General features: G+C 38.6%; 1 protein-coding gene across 26 annotated transcripts in view; it reads right to left on the bottom strand.

Annotated features, from left to right (window-relative positions):
• The window catches only part of PARD3 (par-3 family cell polarity regulator), a 649,140-nt gene that overhangs the window by 203,646 nt on the left and 420,948 nt on the right, over positions 1-24,546 (bottom strand). For 9 of the 26 annotated variants that reach the window (XM_082739698.1, XM_082739694.1, XM_082739702.1 and 6 more), the window contains 4 exons: positions 22,509-22,698; positions 17,135-17,286; positions 16,034-16,078; positions 10,915-11,142 (listed from right to left, as the gene is read on the bottom strand). In XM_082739698.1, the coding sequence (XP_082595824.1) occupies positions 10,915-11,142; positions 16,034-16,078; positions 17,135-17,286; positions 22,509-22,698 (615 nt within the window). The remainder of the gene's footprint in view (positions 1-10,914; positions 11,143-16,033; positions 16,079-17,134; positions 17,287-22,508; positions 22,699-24,546) is intronic. The other 17 variants (XM_082739700.1, XM_082739713.1, XM_082739703.1 and 14 more) reach the window with 4 other exon arrangements.

The raw sequence follows: 24,546 nt of genomic DNA, 5'->3' as shown, positions 1-24,546 counted from the left end.
TGTCTCTCTGATAAATAAGTAAATAAATAATCTTTAAAAAAAAAAAAAAAAAGAATATCCTGGTCAACTAGGCCAAAGATGTGCCAAGTATAATGTAGCCTTTTTACACGTGAGTCTCCCAGGAGCATGTAAGTATCGCTTTAGCGGGTCTGAAGTGCCTTGTCTGACCCTGTAAACATGCCTGTTCTCCACCACGTCACCAACTGCTGTCTCAACCCTTTGGGGATCAGGTGTGGCCTCAACTTTGAGATAATCATGCAAATAGTTACATAGCAATCAGAGGTTCTCGGAAACTGTAAAAACTAGGTCTATTGGTCCACTCAAGATAGCTAAATGGATGCTAGTCAATCTTCTTAAATTCCCAACATGCAAGCCTCCCTTTACCCATCCTTCCATAACTCTTGGTATAAACTTTTATTACTGCACTCCCCATGTGGTGTGACCACATGTCTGCCTCCCATTCTCTAAACTTCTAAAATGAGGCAGACGCAGACAGCAGAGGAAAGACTGTGGCTAAGCCTGACGCATGACTTTATCCCAACCAACCAAACTCTCCTCCAATCTCTGGGTATCCCCGTTCCCCGAGGTTCAGAGCAATACCTACTTTCCTCTAACCGAGAGTGACAAAACTAGCCACACCCCAGCTACAACATCGGAAAGGCTCACTATACTTGGTTTTTGCTCCCTCATCAGTTGCTGGTACCTTTTCATGTGATTATTGTTAGTGCTACACGTGTTGTCTAATGGATTTTAGAGCCCTCTCCAATATCTGAAACTATAAACAAAAAAATGAGCTCAATAAATGTAAGTGACTTAGTCTTCCACAGCAACCATTATCATAAATCATGAATGGAAGTATCAGTAGCAGTTCTGCTAGTTTTCTGCCTAATAGTTTTGGCAGAAGTACAAGGGGCATATGTCTGCTCCTGGCTCAGTAACAGAATAAAGGCAGCGCCTTCACAACTGACTATATGCTGAAGTCAGATTTGTTGCCAGTTCTTTTCATGCTCACAATAATTTTCTGGTGTATGTAATACAACTTATTTTCTAAATTGGGTGAAACAGAAAATTAGTATTAAATTATTTATTAACTTCGGGTTTTGTAACCTCATTTTATAAAATCAAAAATCCTAGCTCCGTTTCCTGCCCCAAGCAAGTGGACTGTTTTTAAAATGATACTTGCACGTTTGAGAATTCTTTATGCTTATTCGGAACATTCTAATTTAGATAATACATTATCACAGAAACTCTTCTGGGGGTGTACTGATTTAAGTAATCCCTTTGAATGCCAACTAATTAAAAATATTTAGCAATATGTGGCTTCATATGTACAAACATAAGATGTTCTTTTAGAGTATCATATACTTCGAACTCTAAAAACATTTGATAGAAAAAAAAAAAAAGTAAGGATCTCTCACTTGACCCTGTCCCCATGCAGAATCATGGTGGTTATCAAAAGCTTAAATAAATGGGTTACAGATGTATAATTGTTTTAAATATGTATATTCAAGGTCACTGATAATACTAGTCAGATTATTTTTTAAAGTTTTACAACCAATCTTTGTACACTTAATACTACCTTTATAATAAGGTACATAAAATACTTTTATTCCCTCAAACTTAAAAAAAATACAAAAAAATTCACATAAACAATTTTTCAAGTAAGAAAAGTACTGGCAATATATTAGTAGTAAATGGTTTGATCGATTGTGTTCCCGCCATAAATTACAATGCAAGAACTTAAACTTACACTTAGATGATCTATTTAAATGCTATGTTTTACATTTTTTCTCCTTATTTCTGCTCATCTTGACACATTATTTGATTTCCTTTTGCAGATAGCCTACACAAAGAAAGATGATTACCTCCTTCCAAACAAATAGAAATTTCTATTTTTGACTAACACTTCTGCCTATTTTAACCTGCTCTATGCACTGAACTTTCCCACATGATTACCTAGGAAGGCAGATACTTTTAAGTTTCTCTTTCTGAAGAAGGTTTAACACGAAGCTGCTCATTTCTTTTTAATGCAGCACCGTCATTCTGCAATTAAAACATACCTAATTACCATGTTTTCAACAGATGCAAATGCAGCTCAATTAAAATTCTAGTCCATGCTACAAATTAAGCTACTTAATTCTGCAAGGTATCATGTTAGGACTGGGTCACCAAGAAGTTCAGAAAAGATTGGGCACTTATATGTTAATGACTATGGAGGAAATGACGTTAGGTTTCAACTGAAAAAGTTCTGCAGCTCCTGACATAAACAAATACTTCTGTCTAGTTATCACAAACATTTTCCAATCAAAAATTGACTCTAAGCCACATGGACCTGAGAGTATTTTCTTCCCCATTGTTACTGTTGATACTGTTAATGATTTCTGTTGGTTGCTTATCCACAATCCATTTTCCCCTTTCTTCTTCTTACTGGGACTCTGACCGTGTTCAGGAACGCAGTCTAGCTCCAACATGTTAATTCAGCATTAGACCAACCTATGGGTGCCTGCCCCTTGATTTACTATTTCCAGTGTTACTAGTCTGAGAATGGCCCCGTCAACCTGCATAGAAACACTCCATGCTTGGGGAGATAGCGCACTCACCCCCCTCTGTTGGATATAGACAAGAAAGCAGAAGGCCTATGAGGTCTGTGATTACCCTTTGGATAAGCTGAATTGTGGATAATGGAGTCGAAAGGGCAGGAAGATGGGGAATCTTTGGTAACCCTGCTGGGCTATGAACCCAATGGTCTCTGAAGCTGCCCAACTCCAGAGCTCAGCTACATAAGACAGTGCATTTCCTTATGGTTCTAGTTGCTCTGAGTTGGATTTTCTATTAAATGCAGCTGAAAGCATCCTAATAGGTACATTGTGTAAATCAAACTTTAGAGTAGCTATGAAAGATACACAGTCTATCCCAAGTGTAAGAGTTAGCAGTTAAATGTAATTCTGGATAGTGGTGACAACTTTGCTAGAATTAAATGATTTGTTCAGACTGGCTACTAGAGTTAAATGAACTGTTCAGCAGGTATAAACAGGGAAACACAAAATGAGAATGATAATATTACTTCTTCATCACCAGTAAACAAGTCCTTTCCTTTGAGGTCACAGCTCAAAGAAGCATCATTATTTCTTGAGTGAACGACACAATGAACAAATAGTCAATCACATGGAAAACTATCCTTTACTGTTCCTTACTTATTAAGGACTACCCTAGGTATCAGAAATACCTAATGAGGGAACCACACATTCTTGAGTAATTTACAATTTATTTTAAAAGACAAAGAATTAAATGGAGTAATTGTATAGAGGATGACTAAGTCTTTGGAATTTATCTTCTTAAAACTTAAAATGAGTAAGTTCAAACGAGACATGAGTAATTGGAAAATTTCACTAGACTTAGCAAATCCACTGACCCCTACCAATTTCTGCTGATTAATCTTAGGTTAAAAAAAAAGTGATAAAAATTAATGAAGACTAGACTCCCGGGCACTGCAAAGTCCTATGCAGGATTCAAGAACTTTGGGGATATAAATATTCTTTTTGTTTCTTATTTTAGTAGAGTATTTTGACTTTGAAAAGGAAGAAAGATGTGGAAAATGAACAGCTAGTGATACAGATGGTGTCGAATAACAGGATCTGCTTTTCTGGACTCTGACTTTTAACATTAGAATGATGAGCTCTTGGCAAGGGATAATTTAGCTTTTTCAAAATGCTTAAAAAAAAAAAATTACAAAGCTGCCACCAAACGTAAAACATGAAGAATTAAGAAGCTTCTACCCTAACATCCTAAAATGTGAGGTGAGAATAATAACTGATATGATGAAGAACCAAGAGTCTGACTATGAAAAGAAAGACAGAAGATTTCATGTGACATTTGCCACGTGCTATCACAGAGGTGGTTTCAGCAACTGGAGGACAGGTCAAGTAGATGATTCCAAAAACACTCTAAAGTATATTTAGTTCATTTTAAAAAACCAACAACAATAACTATTTATGTTGAAGAGTGGACACGAACAATTAAGATCACTCTTCCAAAGAACTGAAGACTTATTAACAAAACTCATTTTTTGTTTCTACTTTATATTCTAGCGTCACTCCAAATTAAATAGGTAAAATGCTCCTGAAGATGCTGGTAGAATGTCATCTCCGTTATCCTTCCCTTCCCAAGAGAATGCTACAGAACAAGTAAGTACAATGAGGGTCATACTCTCAATTTTCTGAACCCTTGCATTTTAACTTTCGGCATCTAATTGATTTTTACATTCAAATGATGGTCTACAATGGATACTACTTCCTGCCCATGGGGACGATGTAGTGAAGCTGGAAGTGTTCCTTTCAACAGACAGATGGATTGGTTACACAACCAAAATGGTGGCACTCATCACTCTACTGTTGGAACATCACTAAAAATTTTACTTTTAATCATGGAATGAGCGTGGTGTTGAATCTATGTTCTAACACTACACAGAATATGATTTATAGTGTCAAGGAAAGAGATTCCAGGTCACTACTCTGACTCTTTTAAGTGAAAAAAATACAAAAACAAAAATAAATAACAACACTACCATGTGCAAATATGATAAAGTAGTGAATGGCTAGCAATGCTCTATTTTGCTATTTATTGAGAAATCAAAATCACTATCCCCCAAAAGCCAGTGTTCTAAACTATCAAGCTAGTCCATACTGGGGACTCCACAAAATCTTCTTGATGTTAAAAAAAAAAATGCTTTATAATATAAAGTCTCAGATACATTCTATATAATCAGTTAGGGCTTGAGAAAGTCAAGGAAAGACTAGAGTGCTTGGGAAGGAGTTTCCTGAAGAAGGCAGATAGTCTAATGTACCATGAGAGGGTAGGGTTGAGGGGGAGGAAGAAGACACAGCTCATGGAGATTACATACTCCAGGCAAGAATGAGCTGGGAGGCTTGAAGGACTCTGAGAATAAGAACGTGATTACAGAGTTTTCTAGAGAAAGCAGGATCAGTTAGGAGATCCTAACAATAACTTTAGATATTAAATAATGAGGATTTGGCTAGATTGAACAGAAGGAGTGAAATTAGTAGATTTCATGGGGAAAAATTAAGAAAGCTTGGTAATGGAGTGATTACACAGTACGATGATGATTCGAAGTTTCAGAGCCTGGAAGTGCTAATGAGAAAGATCACATCATCATCATCCATCTTTATGTGTGAGATGCTAAGCATGTAAACGCAGTTTCTTCCTTTTCTTTGACACTGCCAAGCATCATTACTCAACCTGGATGATCGCATTACTAATATATAACTGATTTTCTTGCCACCGGTACCGCTCACTTACCATGACATCCCTGGTAACCATCCTCTGTCCTACCACCCCAGCAATCACACATACTCGAAATTCTTCAATGGTTCTTTAAGGCCCTTCATATAAAACAGAAATAATTTAAACAAGGTTGTCTGTGATTTGTCTTCTACTTTCATCTTAAACCGTATTCCTCATTACGCTGTCACCTACACTACACACATCAATCTTAATCAATCTATGGCAACCCAGAGAAGGTCCACAGTCTTTCTGATGCACTTGCTGCCTACATGTCCAGGTGAAGACCTCTCGGGCAACACCACTCATCTCCACTCAGACCTCTTCTGGGGCGGCTTTTCCTCGCTACCTCCCCTTCTGCTCTAAGTCCACAGAGGCTAAGTGGGTACCCTGACCTTTGGTGCCATGATAACCCATGCACTACAATGGCCCTTAACCACATTGCTTCTTAAGGATTGGTTTATCCAGTGGGTTGAACCACCCCATGGTGCCCAGGAACTTACAGGGCGAACACACACTCACATACTTTAAGTAGTTTTAGTGTAGGGGCTTTCCCATTTGGAAGTTTAGTATTCTAGAAAAATCACAGGACTATGAATCAGAAAGTATACATTCAGCATGATTCAGTTTTTCCCAAGTGTGCTCTTGGTCAACTATTTAAATACTTCTTTCTTATCAAAAAGTGGTTAAAATGAGGATTCTATAATTCAAACACTTCAGATGTGACTTTTCATCGTACTTTTAGCTTACTTAAGTTAATATTCACCCACAAATAGAAGGGGAACGAACACCTCGGGCTATTTTACCCGCTTACACCCATATTGCATGGAGAAACTTCCTAAAATTCATCAAAGCTCCTTTTCTTAAACTGCAGGTGATATTTAAGTATTCAAATTAGCACAGGACAGGCTATTCCTACAATTCTGGAACAAAAATTTCTATAGCTCAACATCCAATTATTGATATTAATCAACTACATAATCTTTTGAAGTACTTTTGACTTGGAAACCCATGTCCTGAATTGTCACAGCAGATTTTCTATAATCTAATGGGTTTTGCTTAGATAAAATTAGACCTAGTTTGCATATTCTGCTGGAATACATAGTGCCGAAAGTGCCTACGAGTGTGCAGAATGCCGACCACAGAAAATCTGAGCTATCAACTGCAATATTCTGTTTTATAACTAATAAACAAGAAAAATTACCCAGGGATCCCTCATATGAGCTGACTTACTCCTATAAATTTACCTTCTTCAAATCTCATAGGGTTCACCTAATCTATGTATATTTTACAGAGCTATGTCTTTCCTTATACCCTGATAAGAGACTACAAGAAAAGTGGGCAAACTACTCAAAAGCAAGCAAGTTGTCTCTGTTTTCAAGGCACACAGTTTTCATATCTAAAACTGTAAACTAGATCTTAAAATCCATAGGTACAATTAATAAGAGTGTATTTGGTTTCATTATGCTTTACCGCCTGACCCCCACAAAAAGCAGTTTCTGTGTTGATAGGAAGACTTACAATTTGGCAACTTTAAACAGAAAAAAAAAATAATAAATGGGGCCATATATTTTTCAAGAAGGAAACAAAGCAATGTTGTTGCACATAGCAACAGAAACTGATTTATTCTGGGAGAGGTAGAAGCCACGTGCTGAGAGCCAGGCAGGGTATGTAATTTGCATAGAAGAGGGAGCAGATTGTGGATGCCCTGACCTGTCAAGCCCAGGTAGGGCCTCGGAGATAATGGGTCCCAGAATACAAAGCTCCATCTTGATCCAGACAGACACACACAACACGGAGAGGCCAGATGGATTAAATGAGAGACAAAAACGCTGGCTTCTGCCATCTCCACAGGAAGAACGTAAGTGTTACAGAAGATGACAGATACCAGATACCACATGGAGCCCGCCCCGGTCTCTTGGCCCCCATTGTTGTGCCCATGCCATGATTTCGACACCGCAGAGAAGAGGCAAGCCTGTTCGGAGCCATGAAATACAGTCACCAGGGAGATGCTCGGCCCAACTGACAAGAGCCATCAAGCGAGCCTATGCCTCAGCATCTTACTTGCAGGGCTCAGGCGGGAGGAGGAAACAGGGACAGGAGCAGCACCGGGGGCTGTCTGTCTGGGTCCCCTGCCTCGGCTCACGGCCTCACGGCCTTTCGACGACAGCCCGCCCTCTGAGCCCACACGTCTGGGGCACACTGGTGGGGGAACAAAAGGACTGTCTGCTAGGACAGTGTTCCTCCCTTCAGAGCCCCGTTCAGCAGCGAAAGGGCATTTTCCCTGCCACCGGCGGCTGTGAGGGCGTCAGACCACAGCACAGGAAAGCACGGTCTGCCGGAGACCCCCAGAGCACAGACAGGGGCAAGAGAGAGATGCGCTCGCCACAAAGGACGGTGCCCTGGGAAGCGGGATGCGGAGTACAACCAGAAACAAGCACGCGGATGCTGGGAAGCCACGGTGACAGCACGTGTGTGGACCAGGCCATGAGAATCCGGAAGCCAGACTCTGAAAAGGACGCTGTTTAGGAAACCAAAGGAAGAGTGGAATGAGCTGGACCTTCCTCGCTGCTGGAGCCACAGAACACCTTTTTGTATCCAGTTCTACGTGAAGGGGACAGTCTAATGCTCACCGGGAGTAACACTGGGTCGGAGGGGCATTTTTTTTTTTTTAAAGACTTTGCTTAGGCACCAGAGGTCTGGTGCGTGCAGGTTCCGCGTGGAGCACAAAGAGGGATGGCAACGTGACACAACCATCCCCCTCTTCCCACAGAGTGAAAGTCTCTGTCCCGCTTCTCTCTCGCAGAGACACAGGGATGCAGAGGGACTAGTTAAGCAGGAGCTCACTCACTGATACAATGAATATTCACCGAATCCCCTGACCGGCCTGGCCCCATGCTTGGTTAGGCAGGACTAAACCAGACATGGTGGTGTTTCCCTTCGTGGGCCCTACAGAAGGTCAGAGAGCTTCACGGGCAGGACTGAGGCAGGTAAGTGAGCAGGTATACAGAATCATGGAATGGCCAAACTACAGAGGACCTCAGAAACCATCTAAACCAGAGCTTTTCAAGAATGTTCTAAAGAACGGTAAACTACACTTTACTAAAATTAAAATGTACAGACAACCAAAATGTATTAAAAGTAACTTAAAAGAAAAAACAACCCTCAAGGGGTGACAGCAGAGTCCCGGCCACTCAGCCTTTCCCTGACTTCTGGACTCCCCCCAAACCCCTTGAGGCTCCCGCTCCTGACCAGAATCACAATACACAACTTTGAGAATCAATGATCCAGTTGTCCCAATCTTCAGTTCCACCAACGAGGAACTTAAAGCTCAAAGGTTTTAGATAACTTGACCAGAATCCCAAATTCGCCAGAAGGATGTGGACTAGGACGCGAGTCGCCCAAATCCCAGCTCAGTGCTCACTCCACTCCACTAATGCCACCTCAATGACTCGGACTGTGGAAGTCTGAAATGTACAATATCTGTTTTTCTCTCTCTCTCTCTCTTTTTTTCTTTTGTAACCTGAGTTCAACAGACTGCTCTGGGAGGGGAAAAAAAAAATGATAAAATCAGTCCTTTTGGACAACATAGCGCTCATGGCTACAAATGCCCATGTCACAGGTCTTTCCCCATCTCTCGTCCAGAACGTCCCCTTTGGTTTACAAAATGTAACTTGTCTATTTGCTTGTCTTTGTCTCAATGGCAGCTGAATGAAAAAGTTTTAACATGATGTACTTAAACCAGTTATTTCAAATTATAAAAGGAAACTGAGTTGACATAGGGACAAATTTAGTTGTCTATCCACACGGCTGAGAAACTCTGAAAGCTGTCCCTATCCGAATTAAACACGTGCCTTGTACTGATATACATTCCATCCCCTGATGCATTTGAAATGAGTGTTATAGATGAGAAAATTACATTTTATGAGTGAATTTAAATAACATTTTAACCAGAACAAGAAAAAAATTCAAAAGCATCAGAAACTGTAGAAGCTTAAAAAAGAACTAAGAGTGAGGGGCCAAAGTACCATACGTCTCATTAAATACAGACCCAGGACAGGCAGAAGCATGATGCTACCACAGTAGGGCTGCATGAGAGATACTGCTTAGGCTGGAGAGGAACCACTGATAGAGCGGGAAAAAACTCAAAAGAAGGCTGAAAGCGCGTATGACTCAGGATCTTGGAGCCCAGACTTGGCAGCAAAAATAGGAAATATGTTCTTCATCTGGCAAGAAGAGGTTGCATACATTTGAAAATCACTGGCTGGATAGAGTGAAAAGGCTCCATCCAGCTTTAGATGGAGAAGGAGGTGAAGGGGCAGGAAGGCGGGGGTGGGGCAGAGCAGTGCCCTCCCGAAGTTTCGCTTGCTACGTGATGACGGTGGTATTCGCCTTCCCAAAACCAGTGTATGTGCGACAAGCAAAAACTATATGATTTTTCTTTCAGTCCCCACAGAATATGATTTTTATCTAAAGCTTTTCTTCCCCACTGCAATTTTCCTTAGGTATTTGTGACAGGAGCAGTTCACCCAAAAGTTAAATTGCAAGTAAATTACAATCCACTTCAATTATCTCTGGTTTCTGCCTGGACTATGAGCAATAGTGTCTCTAACAACAGTTAGATGCACAGAGTAGTGTTTGAACTTCCAAGTCCAATAGAATTATAAAAATATAGAGCAGTAATTATGAACAAGAGAAGTTAATCAATAGTTTTTACTATTCGGACTCTTAAATCCTTTTTCTTTTAAGTAAATATACTAAGGTTGTTTTCTGATTTTTAAAACCAACAGAATGGTTATTTTTATGCCATGACTGTTTAACTATAAAGATAGTGCTCTGTAACATCTGAACATACTTATAAATAATACTTTTTTCTCAATATTCTACAGAAAATATATTGCTCACCCATAATAACCTTTGACTTTCAATAATCTTAGCTTAAAATATTTTGCAATTTTGAAATACACACATCTACAAATATGCCAGCTAAGATCAAGGAAAGCAAGAGTAATTCATAAAAATAAAACTACGGTTTCAAAAGCATAGATTATTACATATATTCACTGGAGATATCACATTATAGCGGCGATTTTCAAACATTTTGGTCTCAGGATAACTTTAAATTCCTAAAAATTATTAAGAAAAAAAAATAATTTTTTACGTGGATTATCTCTATTATTATTTACTGAATTGAAACTGAGAAGACCTAAAAATATTAATTACTTTATAAAAAACAAAATTTATATTAAGAGAAATTGTTTTTATAAAACGATCATTGTTTTTTCAAAAAACAGTGAGTGCAAACCGTGGCACTCTTTTACATTTCAGCAAATCTCTTTACTATCTGGCTGAAAAGACTGATTCTTCTATCTGTTCTGCTTTCAATCTACTGCAGTATCAAATGACTTGTTGTCTCTAGAAAACCCAACTGTGTCCTCGTGAGAAAACAAGGGTACAAAGATAATAAATGACATCTTATTATTATGAAAAGTTTGGACCTCACTGATCCCTCTGAAGGATAACAGGAACCCCTAGGGTTCCCTGAAGCATACTTTAAGAACTGCTACTCTACCAAGCTGTCTGTAATTGCTATTCTTTCAGACATTATAAACTTACACGTCTCCATGCCTTCATCATCATCATCCACCGCTGGTTTATCATAGGACTTGTCGATGGCAGCTCTGAAGCTCTCATTGCATCCCCTTCCTCTGATTATCCGCGGCCGTGGGCGGTGGAAAGGAATATCCCCATTCAAAGTCACTTCAGCGACCGCCGTCTGCAGACTCTCTAATGAGCTTGACTTTTTCAGACCCAGGGAAGGGCCTACATCTCTGCTGGGGGAGCCTTGGAGATTTACAAAAATGAAATGTTAGTTAGAATTAGTGGTGAAAATTACATACCTGAATATCTACGGACTGTGGAAAACATCAGGGACATAAATTATTCACTCTCTGAGTTCTAAAGTGTGGATGGAAATGTTATAAAAATAAAGTTAATCGTAACCAATTTTAATTTTTTCCAAATATATTTTAAATTTAGTCTACTTTCTCTATTTTCATTAGTCTCCATTTTTAGCCCAAGAGAGCTAAAATCATTTACTGGTCAAATCATTTGCTCCAAGTATGTAAATAACCAAAACCAGCTAGAATAACCCAGAAGCTTACTTGAAAAGTAGGGATGATGAGAAGGCTAGGATAAGCAACCAAACGTAAGCTTTGTAACTTAACTGAAATCATTTATAGACAGCTCAAAATTATTTACAGCAGAATTTAAACTTTCATCTCAGTGAGTTCCACGAATTCTCTTCCTCATTACACCGCGGCTTCACACAGCTCAGTCAGTAAAACGAGCACAAAGACTACTCGTCACTGAGTCAATTAGGGCACGCTGGCACCAGACAGAAACCTGATTCTGGGAAATATTCATGTTCTCAGGAAAGAGCAATGCAAGATCTGAATAGAAACAAATTACATAAGGGCTCTCACTAGGGAGCCGTGAAGGAGGAGAGACTCAGGAGCTGAACATGAGTACGTGTGTCTCCAGGCTCGGGAGTAATAATAGCTTCTCGAGGAACAACTGAGGAACAGGAGGAAGAAAACTTAACAATTAACGAAGAAAATTTCAGGAGGATGGCAGGGGAGAATTGGGAGAATGAACAATGGGGCTGTTTCTGGAGGATATAGGGCAGGGGGCCCGGAGAGAGTACCAGTAGCACCACGCTTTAGAAGGCAATCAAGATGAATTTCTTTGAGCGAGGAAGACAGCCGCATCCATCACTGCCTAACCTGGCACTCAGAGGCAGATGAAGTCTGCCGCTCCATGACTAAAATACCAGCTTTGGACCACCACTGGTCAGCCCAGGTTTCAGAACTAGCTCGTCACTTACGCTGTTAAAAAGACAGGTACGAAAAAATGGGAAGGTAGAACAGAGCAGGTCGTTTATCTGTACATGGGGTCACCAGCTCACGTGTGAATCAATAATTAAGGCAGAGCCTTGATATGGTATCACCTAAAAGGCAAATAATTATGACTCGGGCTTTGCATGGCTCAGGGTAGAAAACAGAATAAAAGTTTAAACTGAGAGTCAAAACAAGAATTATCTTTTTAAGATCCATTTACATTACATCTCCCACCTCATTTTCACAATGGGGTAGCAGTTTTTAAGTTAGAATAAATACGTCAAAAATGTAACACAGGCAGAAAGGCAGAAAGATGATTCTAATGAAGAAATAATAGTCCCTCAATTATTGTGTTTGGGAGAAAAAGATGATTTATTGAACTTTCTCCGTGCAGGATTGTATATATTTGATTATTTTATAACAAAAATTCCCATGAAATGTTTCTTTCTAGGATGATCAATCTTACTTTTTCTCTTGATAGCACTATAATTTTTGACAAGTTCATGTTCTAAATACTCATAAATACTCACGGGAAGGAAAATGAATTCTGTTCTAGAATTAAACAAAAAGTAAGAAATCAAGAAGTCAAAGAGAATAGGAGAAGATCACTCGTAGGCAGGGACATTTACTTTATATTTCCTAGAATTAGCACAGGGGAACCCTTTTTCTGAATAACTCATGCATATCAATTTTCATAACCTACCAGCTACACCTGAATTCTGTAGTCACTTATCAGGCAAATATTTGGCACTTTTTGGTGAGCATAAAGGACGTGTGTGTTTGTGTGGGTATGTGTGTGTGTGTTCGTATCTATCTATATTTCTCCAATAAAGATTTCATGCTTCCAGTAAAGATTTTCATAAAAACATCACTCAGGTATATTAAGTTTTTCTTTATGAAAAGTTAGCTGAGATTTGACTTATTATACTCCCAGCACTAAACATTTTAATAATGAAATCTAGAAATAGCATGAATATTACAATAGGTGTATGTCTATATATACATGCATATAAATATTTATGTACATATATAAGAATATATATATGTATATATTAAAATACATAAACAAAGGCAAATCTGGTGGAAAAAACAATGATGAAAATATAAATAAGCAACAGATATTTTGTAAGAATAATTTAAGGCTTACCTACCTATTCTTCTTTCTGAAACTGTAACACTGTAGTATGTAACATTCTGGCCATGGTATTATGTATAAAGGAAATCAATGAATTATTACCTCTATATTTAGGTATGGTTGAAAATTCTTAAAGTAAAAGGTTATACAAAAAGTCATAATTTGTAATTTGTGAATCTATAAGAGGGATCAGCCAACCATGGGCCTAATCTGGAACGCCCATTCTATTCCATGGCTGCTCTCATGCTACATCAGAATGGAAGTAATTGTTACAGGAACTGTTTGGTCTATAAGGCCCACATTATTTACTATCTGGTCCTTTACAGAAAGAGACTTCTAATTTGTAACATGGATATGATACATTTAAGTATGACATTTGTCAAAGAAGCTGTTAACAAAGATTTTGTTAAGGAGCAATGCTAAGATTCCTGAGTGATGGTTACTGAGAACCCCAACATGATACACTTAGCACTTCCTAGAGATGAAAATTAAAAACGCCTTTCTCTATATAAAGTATGGGCAAAAATTTGTCTTATTTACACACGCAAGCACACACAAATCAACATCTTTTAATTTTAAAATAATATTCTAAAGCTCTTTATAAGTCAGCTCATTAGGACACTTTGCTTATTTTTTATATCCAAAGATTAAACTGTTAGAAACACAATTCTCCTCTTATTCTCTCTTTTCATTCACAAAGAAAATTTACCCCCAAATATCAAAAAAGAACTTTAGATCTGAAATAAAGGGGAAAATCATAATCATACTGTTTTCCCTAGGCCATTTTTCTACTACTTACTAATACCTCTCTTGCCGAAAAAAAGTAGAGGATGTCTTTTGCAAGGGCAAAGGGGAATGGAATTCAATTTTCATTATGAAAGGCTTATGGCTAGACAGATGATCTGTGCTGAAATGCCACTGTGGCTCTACCAAAAACCTTTGGACTGAACTGTAAAATCATGATCATCTTAGCAATTCAAGTGAACTGAAGAAAGAAAAATAACAAAATCTGCTCACTGTCCAATATTTCAGGGTGGAAAGGATCTACTTTAGACATTTTATTCATGTAGATTTAAAACCAACAGACCAAAAAATAGGTACTGTGATGTCTATGTAATAATTTTGTTTCCCAAGGTTTTCTAGTTTACTTTGGTAGGATCAATGGTGCATAGTGGGGAAAATAAAAGAAAAAAGGAAAAAGGTTTTATCTAGGATCCAACATTTTAAACCACAATAAAAACACAAAATTGAATTAGATTGAATTAGATTATAAAATCTGCCTCTTCTCCATGAAAGTTATTTTATGTGTCCAATTAAACTCTGGATATCATCATCATTATTTTTTTTAATTGCACTAATGCTCTTTTCCTTTTAGTAAAAGTGAGTTGGTCAAATTAAATATTTTCCTGACTTTACCTGACTGGCATAGTATATGAAGTCATGTTCTTTAACCTGAGAAGTTCGAGTTGGTTTTTATGAACATTAACTTGGATAGGGCTTACTTCTTTAAAAGTAATGAATACTGTTAACTCTAAAACTAATTAGTAATTTACATATATGAACTATCAAATAGTTTCTCTTTAGCCCTGTTCCAGAATTTCAGTGAATTTCATGTTTGATCAGAGAAATAACTACATAATAATGGCTGAAGCTATAGTTAATTGCCTTCCACTACAGTTAATCTTATGATTTATTGGATGTAATTTTTAGAATGTATCTTTTACTCTACAGAATGTAAAAACTCCAACCTTGTCCACAATAATCTTTACATATGTATATGGATATACATTTTTCAAGCAGGCTAAAACTAATTACTACTGCAGGTTAAAAAGGTGAATTGAAGCTAATTAGTGCTAAGTGACGTGAGTACTTCATACCGGATCTAGAATAATTAAAACACTATTCCAAACTTATAATAATAAATCATAAATGCACCACTGTACAAAGCACATTACTTTAATTACACGTGATGACTTTCCAATGATTATTTTTATAAAATAACATAAAAATAAATTCTAATACAATGAAAAACCCAGTTCAATATAATCTGATTATTGATGCTACATAATGATCTAGACAGCATTTGAGAAACAGTCCTAATGAGTTAATTAAAAAAAAAAAAGAAAATTTTAGAATAGGTTCACAAAGTCAAGTCAAGACAAGGAGCTGTGTGCATTGTTTAGTCTAACTCCATGTCAGACAACTATGAGCTAATTCTTGCACCTGAAGAAGAACTAAGGTTTTCCAAGCAACTAAAGACAGCATTACTGGACACTGTCCATCAGTGAAAAATATTTATATTTATGCTATCATCTTTCAAATCAAAATCACCACTTTGAGGATCATTGTCTGGACATCAAGCTAGTCATCTAATACATGACTTAGATACTTAAGAGTCTATTAGAAGAGATCCTGTTTTCAGGATTTTGATTTTTATTTAATCGTGACAAAACATTTCTACGCAAATACTATTAAAATCTAGGTTGTTTTAGCATTTTTGAAACACTAATTATATTTGCACTTAGTATTCCTTCTAACAGAAAATTTTTCTTTTCCTGTACAATTTGATTTCCTACAATGAAAGCATCCATGCAAGTCTGGAATATTTATGTTTACACGCAATATGATTGGCAGCTCTATAATTATGATCAGCTCCTTGGACCACAGTTTCTATGGCAACAGTCTCACTGTCCATTCTTACCTGCTTTCTGGTCATCCACTGTATTGAGTTTAGTCTCGTCAGCTACTGTTAAAAGGTAAATGTATATTGGTTAGCACAGTTAGTCCCCACAGCCCAACATGCTTCAACCATTCTCGGATCTTTTCAGTTAGGTGATCATTCTTAGGTAATATTTCATGCAAATAATATGAAACATCAAGCAAACATTCATAATCAAAAAAGGGGGGGGAAGCAGTGTCTCCATGCAAAATGCCAGTCATTTCATTTCACAGACACGTGTGTTATTTATAAGTTAGCATATCATAATTAGCCAAGGCAATGCATCGCCAAATTTTTCTTTTATGCATGTGATAAATTAATGCTTTTAGTCTTGAAGTACAAACAGCCACCAGAGAACAGCATAAATAAGTTACAGTTGATTAACAAAGGTTCTGTAAATCATTTGATCAGTTTATAGATATAATTAATTATTTTACTTGTTTGTTTGCTTTTTGGTGGATTTTGATTCAAAAAGAGACACTACCTGATTGGTGTTTGATTGAACAACTACGGTTATTTTCCTCCTCCCATTTGCTTCCAAATACTTTCTACAACAAATATTCTCTCCAATTATTACTTCAATTACATGCCTTAATTATCAACACGTGAGAGTTTCTATTATATAAACCTTAAAGAATAGGAGTGAAACAAAGATATCATGAAGTAACCAAATTCTACACATGGATTGAGATAATGGTTTCTCTCCAATACTTCTCCTTCTAGTTCAAGAATCCCACAGCCAACCAAATACTATTTCCAAAAATTGGTTTTAGACAACCAAGATGTTAAAACATTTCATCTTTTCAAATAAAGATGCAGGAATATAGCATGAGATGCGTGTGTTTGTTTCTTTTATCATCAGGAAACATATATGTTAACATATTGCACATTATGTAAACATGCCACTTATGATAAATATGGTTATCTTAAACTCAGAGAAAAACTAATTTTTGCCAAATTGCCACATTTCACATTTATTTTCTCTATTGCTTAAAGTAAACAGACATGTGTTTGGGACTATCAATTTTAATCTGAAAGCATCTAAACCTTATTTAGATAAAGATTCATGGAGATTGTACTCACTACCTAAATCCATGCTTTTTGATTTTCGCGTTTTAACGAAATCCAATTGACTGGCATCTGAAAATTGCTTTGTGCGTTTTTCTGACATACTCTGGCGTCCAAATCCTTCTCGTTGAAAAGCAAGAACTGGATCAACATCTGGACTCAAAGAGCTGGTGTGAAGAGAAAAACAAACATAAAAATATTTACTAAAAATAGAGGACATCCAACTTCAGGAAAGAACCTATACGCGTGTGCGTAAGAAGGTGTGCCTATGTGTATTCCTCAGAAATGCTGAAACTAACACAAATACAGTTCATTAAAAACAAAAACAAAAACAAAAAACCTGTGGCTGAATAGGAAGTGATGGGAAAATACAAAATTCTATTTACATTTAGAATAATTCTTTCTCCACATGAGTTCTCTCGCCTTCTTGATTTGCTTCAGTTTCCGCACTGTTCCCCTATACATCATTATTTCTAAGTGATTAACAAAAAGAAGGCAGATGGGGGTGCTGGGGTGGCTCTGGCAGTTAGGCGCTCCACTCTTGGTTTGGCTCAGGTCATCGTCTCACGGTCATGAGATCAAGCCCTGCACTGGGCTCTGCGCTCAGCAGGGAATCCACCTGTTCTTCTCCCTCTGATCTCCAACAATCTCCCCCCCTGCTCACACAGGCTCTCTCCCTCTAAAGTAAATAAATACAATAAAATCTTTTAAAAAAAAAAAATAAGGCTGGTAGTCTTTTGGACATGGGGGGGATTGGATATTTGAGGAAGACTTTCATATATGAATACAAATACTGGCCGCAAACAATGACTGTATGAACTGCAATCAAGTAAAAATTTTAAAAAAGAGTATGGTCTTTTTTAGACAGCCTTTAGATATCCTGGTCTTCTTTGATATCCTTTATCCTGTGTTTCAGAAAAGAAGGAAAAAACACCATTGTGGTATGTGGTTTCATGAGAATGCAGTTAGTTTCTCAGCAGTATTTATTCAACGAAGAAGAAACCATCTCAACACACCTTTAATAGAACCTATTCTGATTAACATGTTGTGCTGGGGACCGAAGTTAAAAAAATAAAAACAAAACTATCTCTGTTCTCTGCACGTTCCTACAAAAAAAATACTACACCAGACGCACCAAGCCAAAGCTGTGGACGCGGAGATGGGGGAATGTTTGGTATTGGAGGGAGGCGGGAATAGTGCGACTAAGCCCGGATGATATTTGATTTTGGCGACACCAACACAGTAGTTCAAACAGACATGGTGAAACCCACGGCAGATCATTGGAAACAGAACACCGCCGGAAGAGTTTTCCCAGGGGACGTGTCATGGGATGACACAGAATCACTCCTATTTGTAAAAATCTATAAACGCTTTAAAAAAGTACTTAAGTGTTCTGAGCATAGTTTCATGCAGTAAGAATGGTTGTTCTGTGCTGGGCACACTGAGTACACACACCACTCTCCAGTGTTAGCACCCAGCCACCTCCCCATTTGGCCGGTGAGGAGAAAATGCCTCCACAGCGAGCTAAACATACTAGAAGGTGAGGGGGCCGCGTCTACCCCATCAGCTCAGTTTACAGAACTGAGTTTATAGGCTGATAGCCTGCCTTATGCTTCTGATGGAAGCAAACGTCTCTACCCTTTATGGCCGCAGATAATTACCATCCATACTGGTAAAGCAGAGAGATCTGGTTTGGATATCCATCAAAAACGTAGCTGCAGTTTACTGCGCATGAAATGATAGCTGGCTCTGAGAGAAGAGCTAAAGCAAAAATTGTAAAAAGAAAGACATCAAGGGAAATGTTTCGCCCTCAGGTTAAGTGACCTGAAATGTGTCGGGTGCACGTGTATTCATATGCTCAATAAACAGGAGAGCGGCCCCACCCGTCTGGAAAGGCCAGTGAGAGACTTCAAGGACATAATGTGAAAGCCCTTTGTAAACTGCAAACCAAGGTACAAAGTAAGCTATTATCACCCCACAAAGACTGTCTGTCTCAAATAATCAACTTAATACACATTATGATAACAGACATAGATAGGGGGAATACACAGGGGAACTGCACAATCCTTCCCAATCTGCTCCACCAAGCACAGAGTGGGGACCCCAGTATGAGACAAGGTGGGTGCCCACGACTCCAAATTCAAGAAAGCACTCACTCTCACAGTCGTGCGAGGTCAGAGTGCACACCTGGGAGTGATTCCCTGCCTGTAGTTTGTATCCTGGGCACCTGGCTTGCCTCGCCCTTGTCCTGGTCCCAGTACTGAGAAGAGAGAAGATGTATTCCACGGGCACTGGGAATTCAGCCCAGGGCAAGAACAACTTTATTTAGTAAAGTTCTATGTTATGTCCAAATAAACGTTCTTTTCTCTGCATTCTATATTACATCTTTCCATCTTTAATATGCCACCTTTGTTTCCATGAAATTTTGACTACATTTTTGAGACCTTTGGGGCTCCTTCACATACTACTATGCCTGCATACTGTGTATGCATGTATCTGTGCATGTATGTGTGTGTGCATGTGTGTATGCATGTGTGTGCATGTGTGTATGTATGTGTGCGTATATGTATGTGTGCGTGTGTGTACGTGTGTGCGTGTGTGTACGTGTGTGCGTGTGTATATGCATGTATGGATGTGTGCATGCATGTGTGCGTGCATGTGTGTGTGCGTGTGTATATATGCATGTATTTACAGCCACAGCTTGTAGTATGCACATAATTATGTACTGTTTAGACATATTTCTTAAATTTATATATGCTTGAGTATTATGTATATGTAGTAGTATTCAGATACCACTATGCTTACTACATTATTCTTGTAGTTTCCACATACACCCCAATTGGAAAAGACAGTCCTAGAAGTGAAAACTAAAAACCCATATGATAAGAACTATGATCCAATTTTGCAACAGTGTACTCTATATATTTTCAGTAAGAATAATTCTTTCATCTGTTGAAAGCTGATCCCTTCAATCATTCTACTCCTGAAATACATTCTTAATAGAAATTTGGTAAGGGCCTTTTCAAATAAATATTGTTGGTGCCAATGTTATCTGAAAACCACATACTGGCATATTTTTTAAACTGATCTCATATCCTTGGAATTATGTTGCCACTAAGATTAGAATCTGCTGTTTTGCCTTGTTTCTCCTTAAAAACATTGCTGATATTCCCTAAATCAATTAACGGATTGAAAAAAGTATATCCTATTCGTTAACAAAAGTTCAGCCACTTGACGTATTCACCTTCCACGATGGCTCAGTGAACTGTAAACATACACAATTTAAAATGTCAAATGAGTTTGTGAGCTAATAAGAGTCTTAAAATAACTAAATACTCTTAAACCATGACATACTTAATTCTTCCCTATCAATATACCCATTAAACTAATTTCAGACACAATAAACAGTATACTAGAATACTTAACAAGTTCGATTGCAAAACTGACAGCTGATTCTTTCAAGAATGTAACCATATCCTGACCCTCAATGTTATTAAAATTCCAGTTATTAATCCTGTCTTATTGCCCTTTTGTTTTCATAACATTTTCATCAAGGATTAGGGAGATATTGTCAGGCTGGAAAAGCTTACACTTTCTGCTGTGATTCGGAACAGCTGCCATTCTTGTTTGGATAACCCTTCATTCATATTCCTTCCCCTGCTCCACGTCCCCCACAGCAAAATCACGCAAGTCCTCCCCGTTTTATCAATGCCCTTAGGGAAATTAATGCCACAATCAATTTCTGCTAGTTCCTTATTTATTTTCACCAATACAGTGCGTTAGAAGGCCCCAAACAGATCTATTCCTATGGCCACCTTCACAATCCTCACCACCGTAGAAATTCGAGGGCTTTTGTCCCCAAGTTGAATACTGCCAATAACTAACCCTCACTTTCCCTGTTGCTGCTTTCACTCTCCAAAACAGATACAAACTGCAGCAGTGAATGGAACAGCATCTGTGGATTTCAAATGAGATTTTACTTTATATTGTGGTTTCCCCTTCTATGCTGAGCCAAAAACCTCATTCATGGATACGCTATTATCATGCAAGCTGGAGTATAGCTCCTTTTTAAATCCTGTATTTTCAGGAAGAGAATTTTTTTTTTTCTTGAAGAAAGAAAGACAAGACAAGACAGAGACAGACTTTTCAAGGATCCAAACAAACAGGTGAGACTATTCCAAGAGAACATCTGCAGAATTCCCAGGTACATGTGCTGGATGTTCATGTGGTTTTGTAAGGAGTGGGGGAAGGGGGCTGGGGAGAGGGTGACTTTGCTAAAATCACCTCTAAAAAATATTAACACAAATCAACAATGATCCCCCAGACCCCTCTGATCTAATACCAACTGTTGACACAAGTCTGGGTAAGAGTAGAGAAGAGAAATGGGTAAGTGGTGAAGAACAATGCTGTAACATTTAAGTATTATTTTGCTGATGTATTCATGGAACACCCCCAGAGAAACGGCAATAAGAAAATTCTGGTATAATGCTTGCAGCTTATGCTAATTTTTACATCAACCTCACAAGGTCATCCCTGGGAGGTATTTGCCTTTCGGGTTATGGATGTGTATAATTACAAGGCACGCAAATTAAGGCACACATCCACACTCACGGGCCACGCATCGGCTTGATAATATCAAATGCTTTCTTCTGTTTTGGAAGATTCGGGAGAAAGAAACGGCATTAGACTGCCCCAAAAGTCACAATGTTAGAAGCAAGAGGGAAGGGTTACAGCACTCTAAAAAAACAACCCTTTAAAAAGTCTCCTCACTTGGGGCGGCTGGGTGGCTCAGTGGGTTAAAGCCTCTGCCTTCGGCTCAGGTCATGATCTCAGGGTCCTGGGATCGAGCCCCACATTGGGCTCTCTGCTCAGCAGGGAGTCTGCTTCCCCTTCTCTCTCTGCCAGCCTCTCTGTCTACTTGTGATCTCTGTCAAATAAATAAATTTTAAAAAGTCTCCTCCCACTCCTACAGCACAGCAGCTATTAATTTGACCAAAGTCATCTAATGGTTACAAACTTTCAGCCACCTCAGAGATTTTGCTTAGAACTGATTTAATGAAAAAGCAATTCATCAAATTAAAACAGATCTAAAATAACCAACAGCGGAACTTCAGAAACGAACAGGTCTTTTTGGTGAGTGGAAGCTCTGTCACAGAGCTGGCTGAGTTAGTCAGTACAGCTCTGGACATGCTAAAACAATGGGGCAAGTTTATGGGGTGGAGGGGAATCTTTTATTAAAAGAGTGATAATTAAGAGTATTAAGACCATGGAAACAGAACACGGCCATAAAACAAAATTGATTAACTGTGCTTAATGATAGACCATTTAAACATAAAATGAAGGTGATTGCAATTAAGTAATGTTTTCCAAGCCTGGAGTGCAGTCTTACCAGTCTGCTGAATCACTGATTGCAGCCTTCGCCCATGTGCCAGCGTCCGTTGTCATGAAGCCCACGTCATCGTGGGAGCTGGAAGATGACTGGTCAGACAGATGTGGGGGAAGCACTGGCAGCCTGTCATCTTCTATAATGACAGTGTCATCCTGGGGCATGTTCACCGTGGGGGACAGCTGGTATTTACCTGCCCAGTGGAAAGAAAAGTAAGAGAAATTCTAGATCTCAATCTAAGGGCTACGCATATAGCTATACGAATGACAATATTAGAAAAAGGCTAAATTTCCAAATGTCTGCTCAACCTGGTGGAACAAAACAGAAGGAAGGAAATTTATTTTTTCACAAATAAATGGCCAGTGGAGGCCTCGAGTCTGCTCCCTTCTCTGACTCGGCAGCTCTGTAGCTCTTGGCACAGAGTTTAATTTCACTGGATTCAGGTTTCCTAAAGCCACAGATGATCTCCAGAACGTCTTCTAATGTGAAAATGTGACACAGATTCTAGGTTGTGGAAGTCCTTTGAAAAATTTTACCAGGAAATTTATAGGGAAGCCCTGCAGACTTACATCAATCACTCCCGTACTCATTCGCTGGGCACATACCACGTAGCAAGGATGGAAGAAAGACTTAAACCTCTGCCCCCAAACAGCCCACACCCTGAGAAAGAGCCCGGCATACAAACAGGGATAACGGACTGGTGGTGTGAAGGATGTGCTAAAAGGACTATGGCCTTCACTAGGGCTGGTAATTGCCTGGGCCGCTGGAGGCAGAGGACGCCAGGGATCTTCACAAAAGTTAACCTCACAGTTGGGCTCTGAATGAGGAATGTGATCTTTTCTGCTAGGAGAAATGATGACATTGACTTAACACATTGGCAACAACATCATCAAATTCATGATGGAGAAAAGCTCCCGGTACACTAAGGGGGCACTTCAAAGATGAGTACATGCAGAGTCCAGGCCTCACGGGGAGATGGCAGGAGTGATCTGAAATGATAGGATCTCACTGCCCAAAGGATTTCAGGCCAAGATAGTGGGGTCTGTATATTTTTATTTATTCAATTCGGATGTAACGTTCTTGGTAAGGACAGACTCCAAACTGTCTCTACTGATGAGTTTTTTGGGGAAATCTGCTCAGGCGTGTGGATCAGCATGACAGATGTATTTTTGGGGACAAAATGAAGATTCAAGCCCTCAATCACTAAAGATAAAGCTTCTTTATCTTTGATGAGGCATCTTCCTCCCCAAAACATCCACAGTTCTGGCTTCCTCCTCAAATCTCATGCCATACTTCTGGGTAAGACCTCGCTGGACAAGCCTTTGGCCCAAGTGGACCCATCAAGAGAGTTCATACTCACAGAAACACACATCAGGACAAGAATTGACAATTTCCCCATCACCTTACAGCAGGATAGGCCAAGTCTCATTTGAAGTCCAATATTCCAATCTGGTAAGCCAGCTCTACTGGCTCCTACCCAACTGAAACGGACTGCTGTCCTTTCCCAACACTGGCACCATTTTACACTTTACACAGGGTGCTCTTTCCCTTTATTATGAGCCACTTTTTAAAATAGCACCACAGCAACATGTGGAGAGATTTTAACATTTTAACATCAGGCTTAAGATCTAATTTTTAAAACAAACATTCATAAGAATGTGCAAATGATGACTTTTTATTTTAACACGATTTTGGCAATTATGGGATGGCATATATAGGCTTGAAGGATTTTTAAAACACATATTATTCTAGACGTTCAACAAAGGAACAAAAATTAAGTTGATATGTATCTTTTCAGGACAACCCACAGAAGAGGATGTGCTAGACGTTTCAAACGCATTCATTATTTAGCACCAACTACTTTATTATAGAAATACTCTATGTTTACTGAAACAGCAACATAGCATTTTATCAAGAAAAACACTCTATTTTGATTTGAAATGCACTCATTTTGACAAACTGTGAAAACTAGCAACTTTTTATGAATGCTCATGATTATAAAGCAAATCAAATTTAACGTAATCGTTTCTTTCTCCTGAAT

This window comes from Mustela nivalis (genome assembly GCF_964662115.1).
Source record: "Mustela nivalis genome assembly, chromosome: 7".
NCBI classification, from domain to species: domain Eukaryota; kingdom Metazoa; phylum Chordata; class Mammalia; order Carnivora; family Mustelidae; genus Mustela; species Mustela nivalis.
Note: the sequence above shows the minus strand (reverse complement) of the source record. Positions and strands in the feature narration are given on the sequence as shown.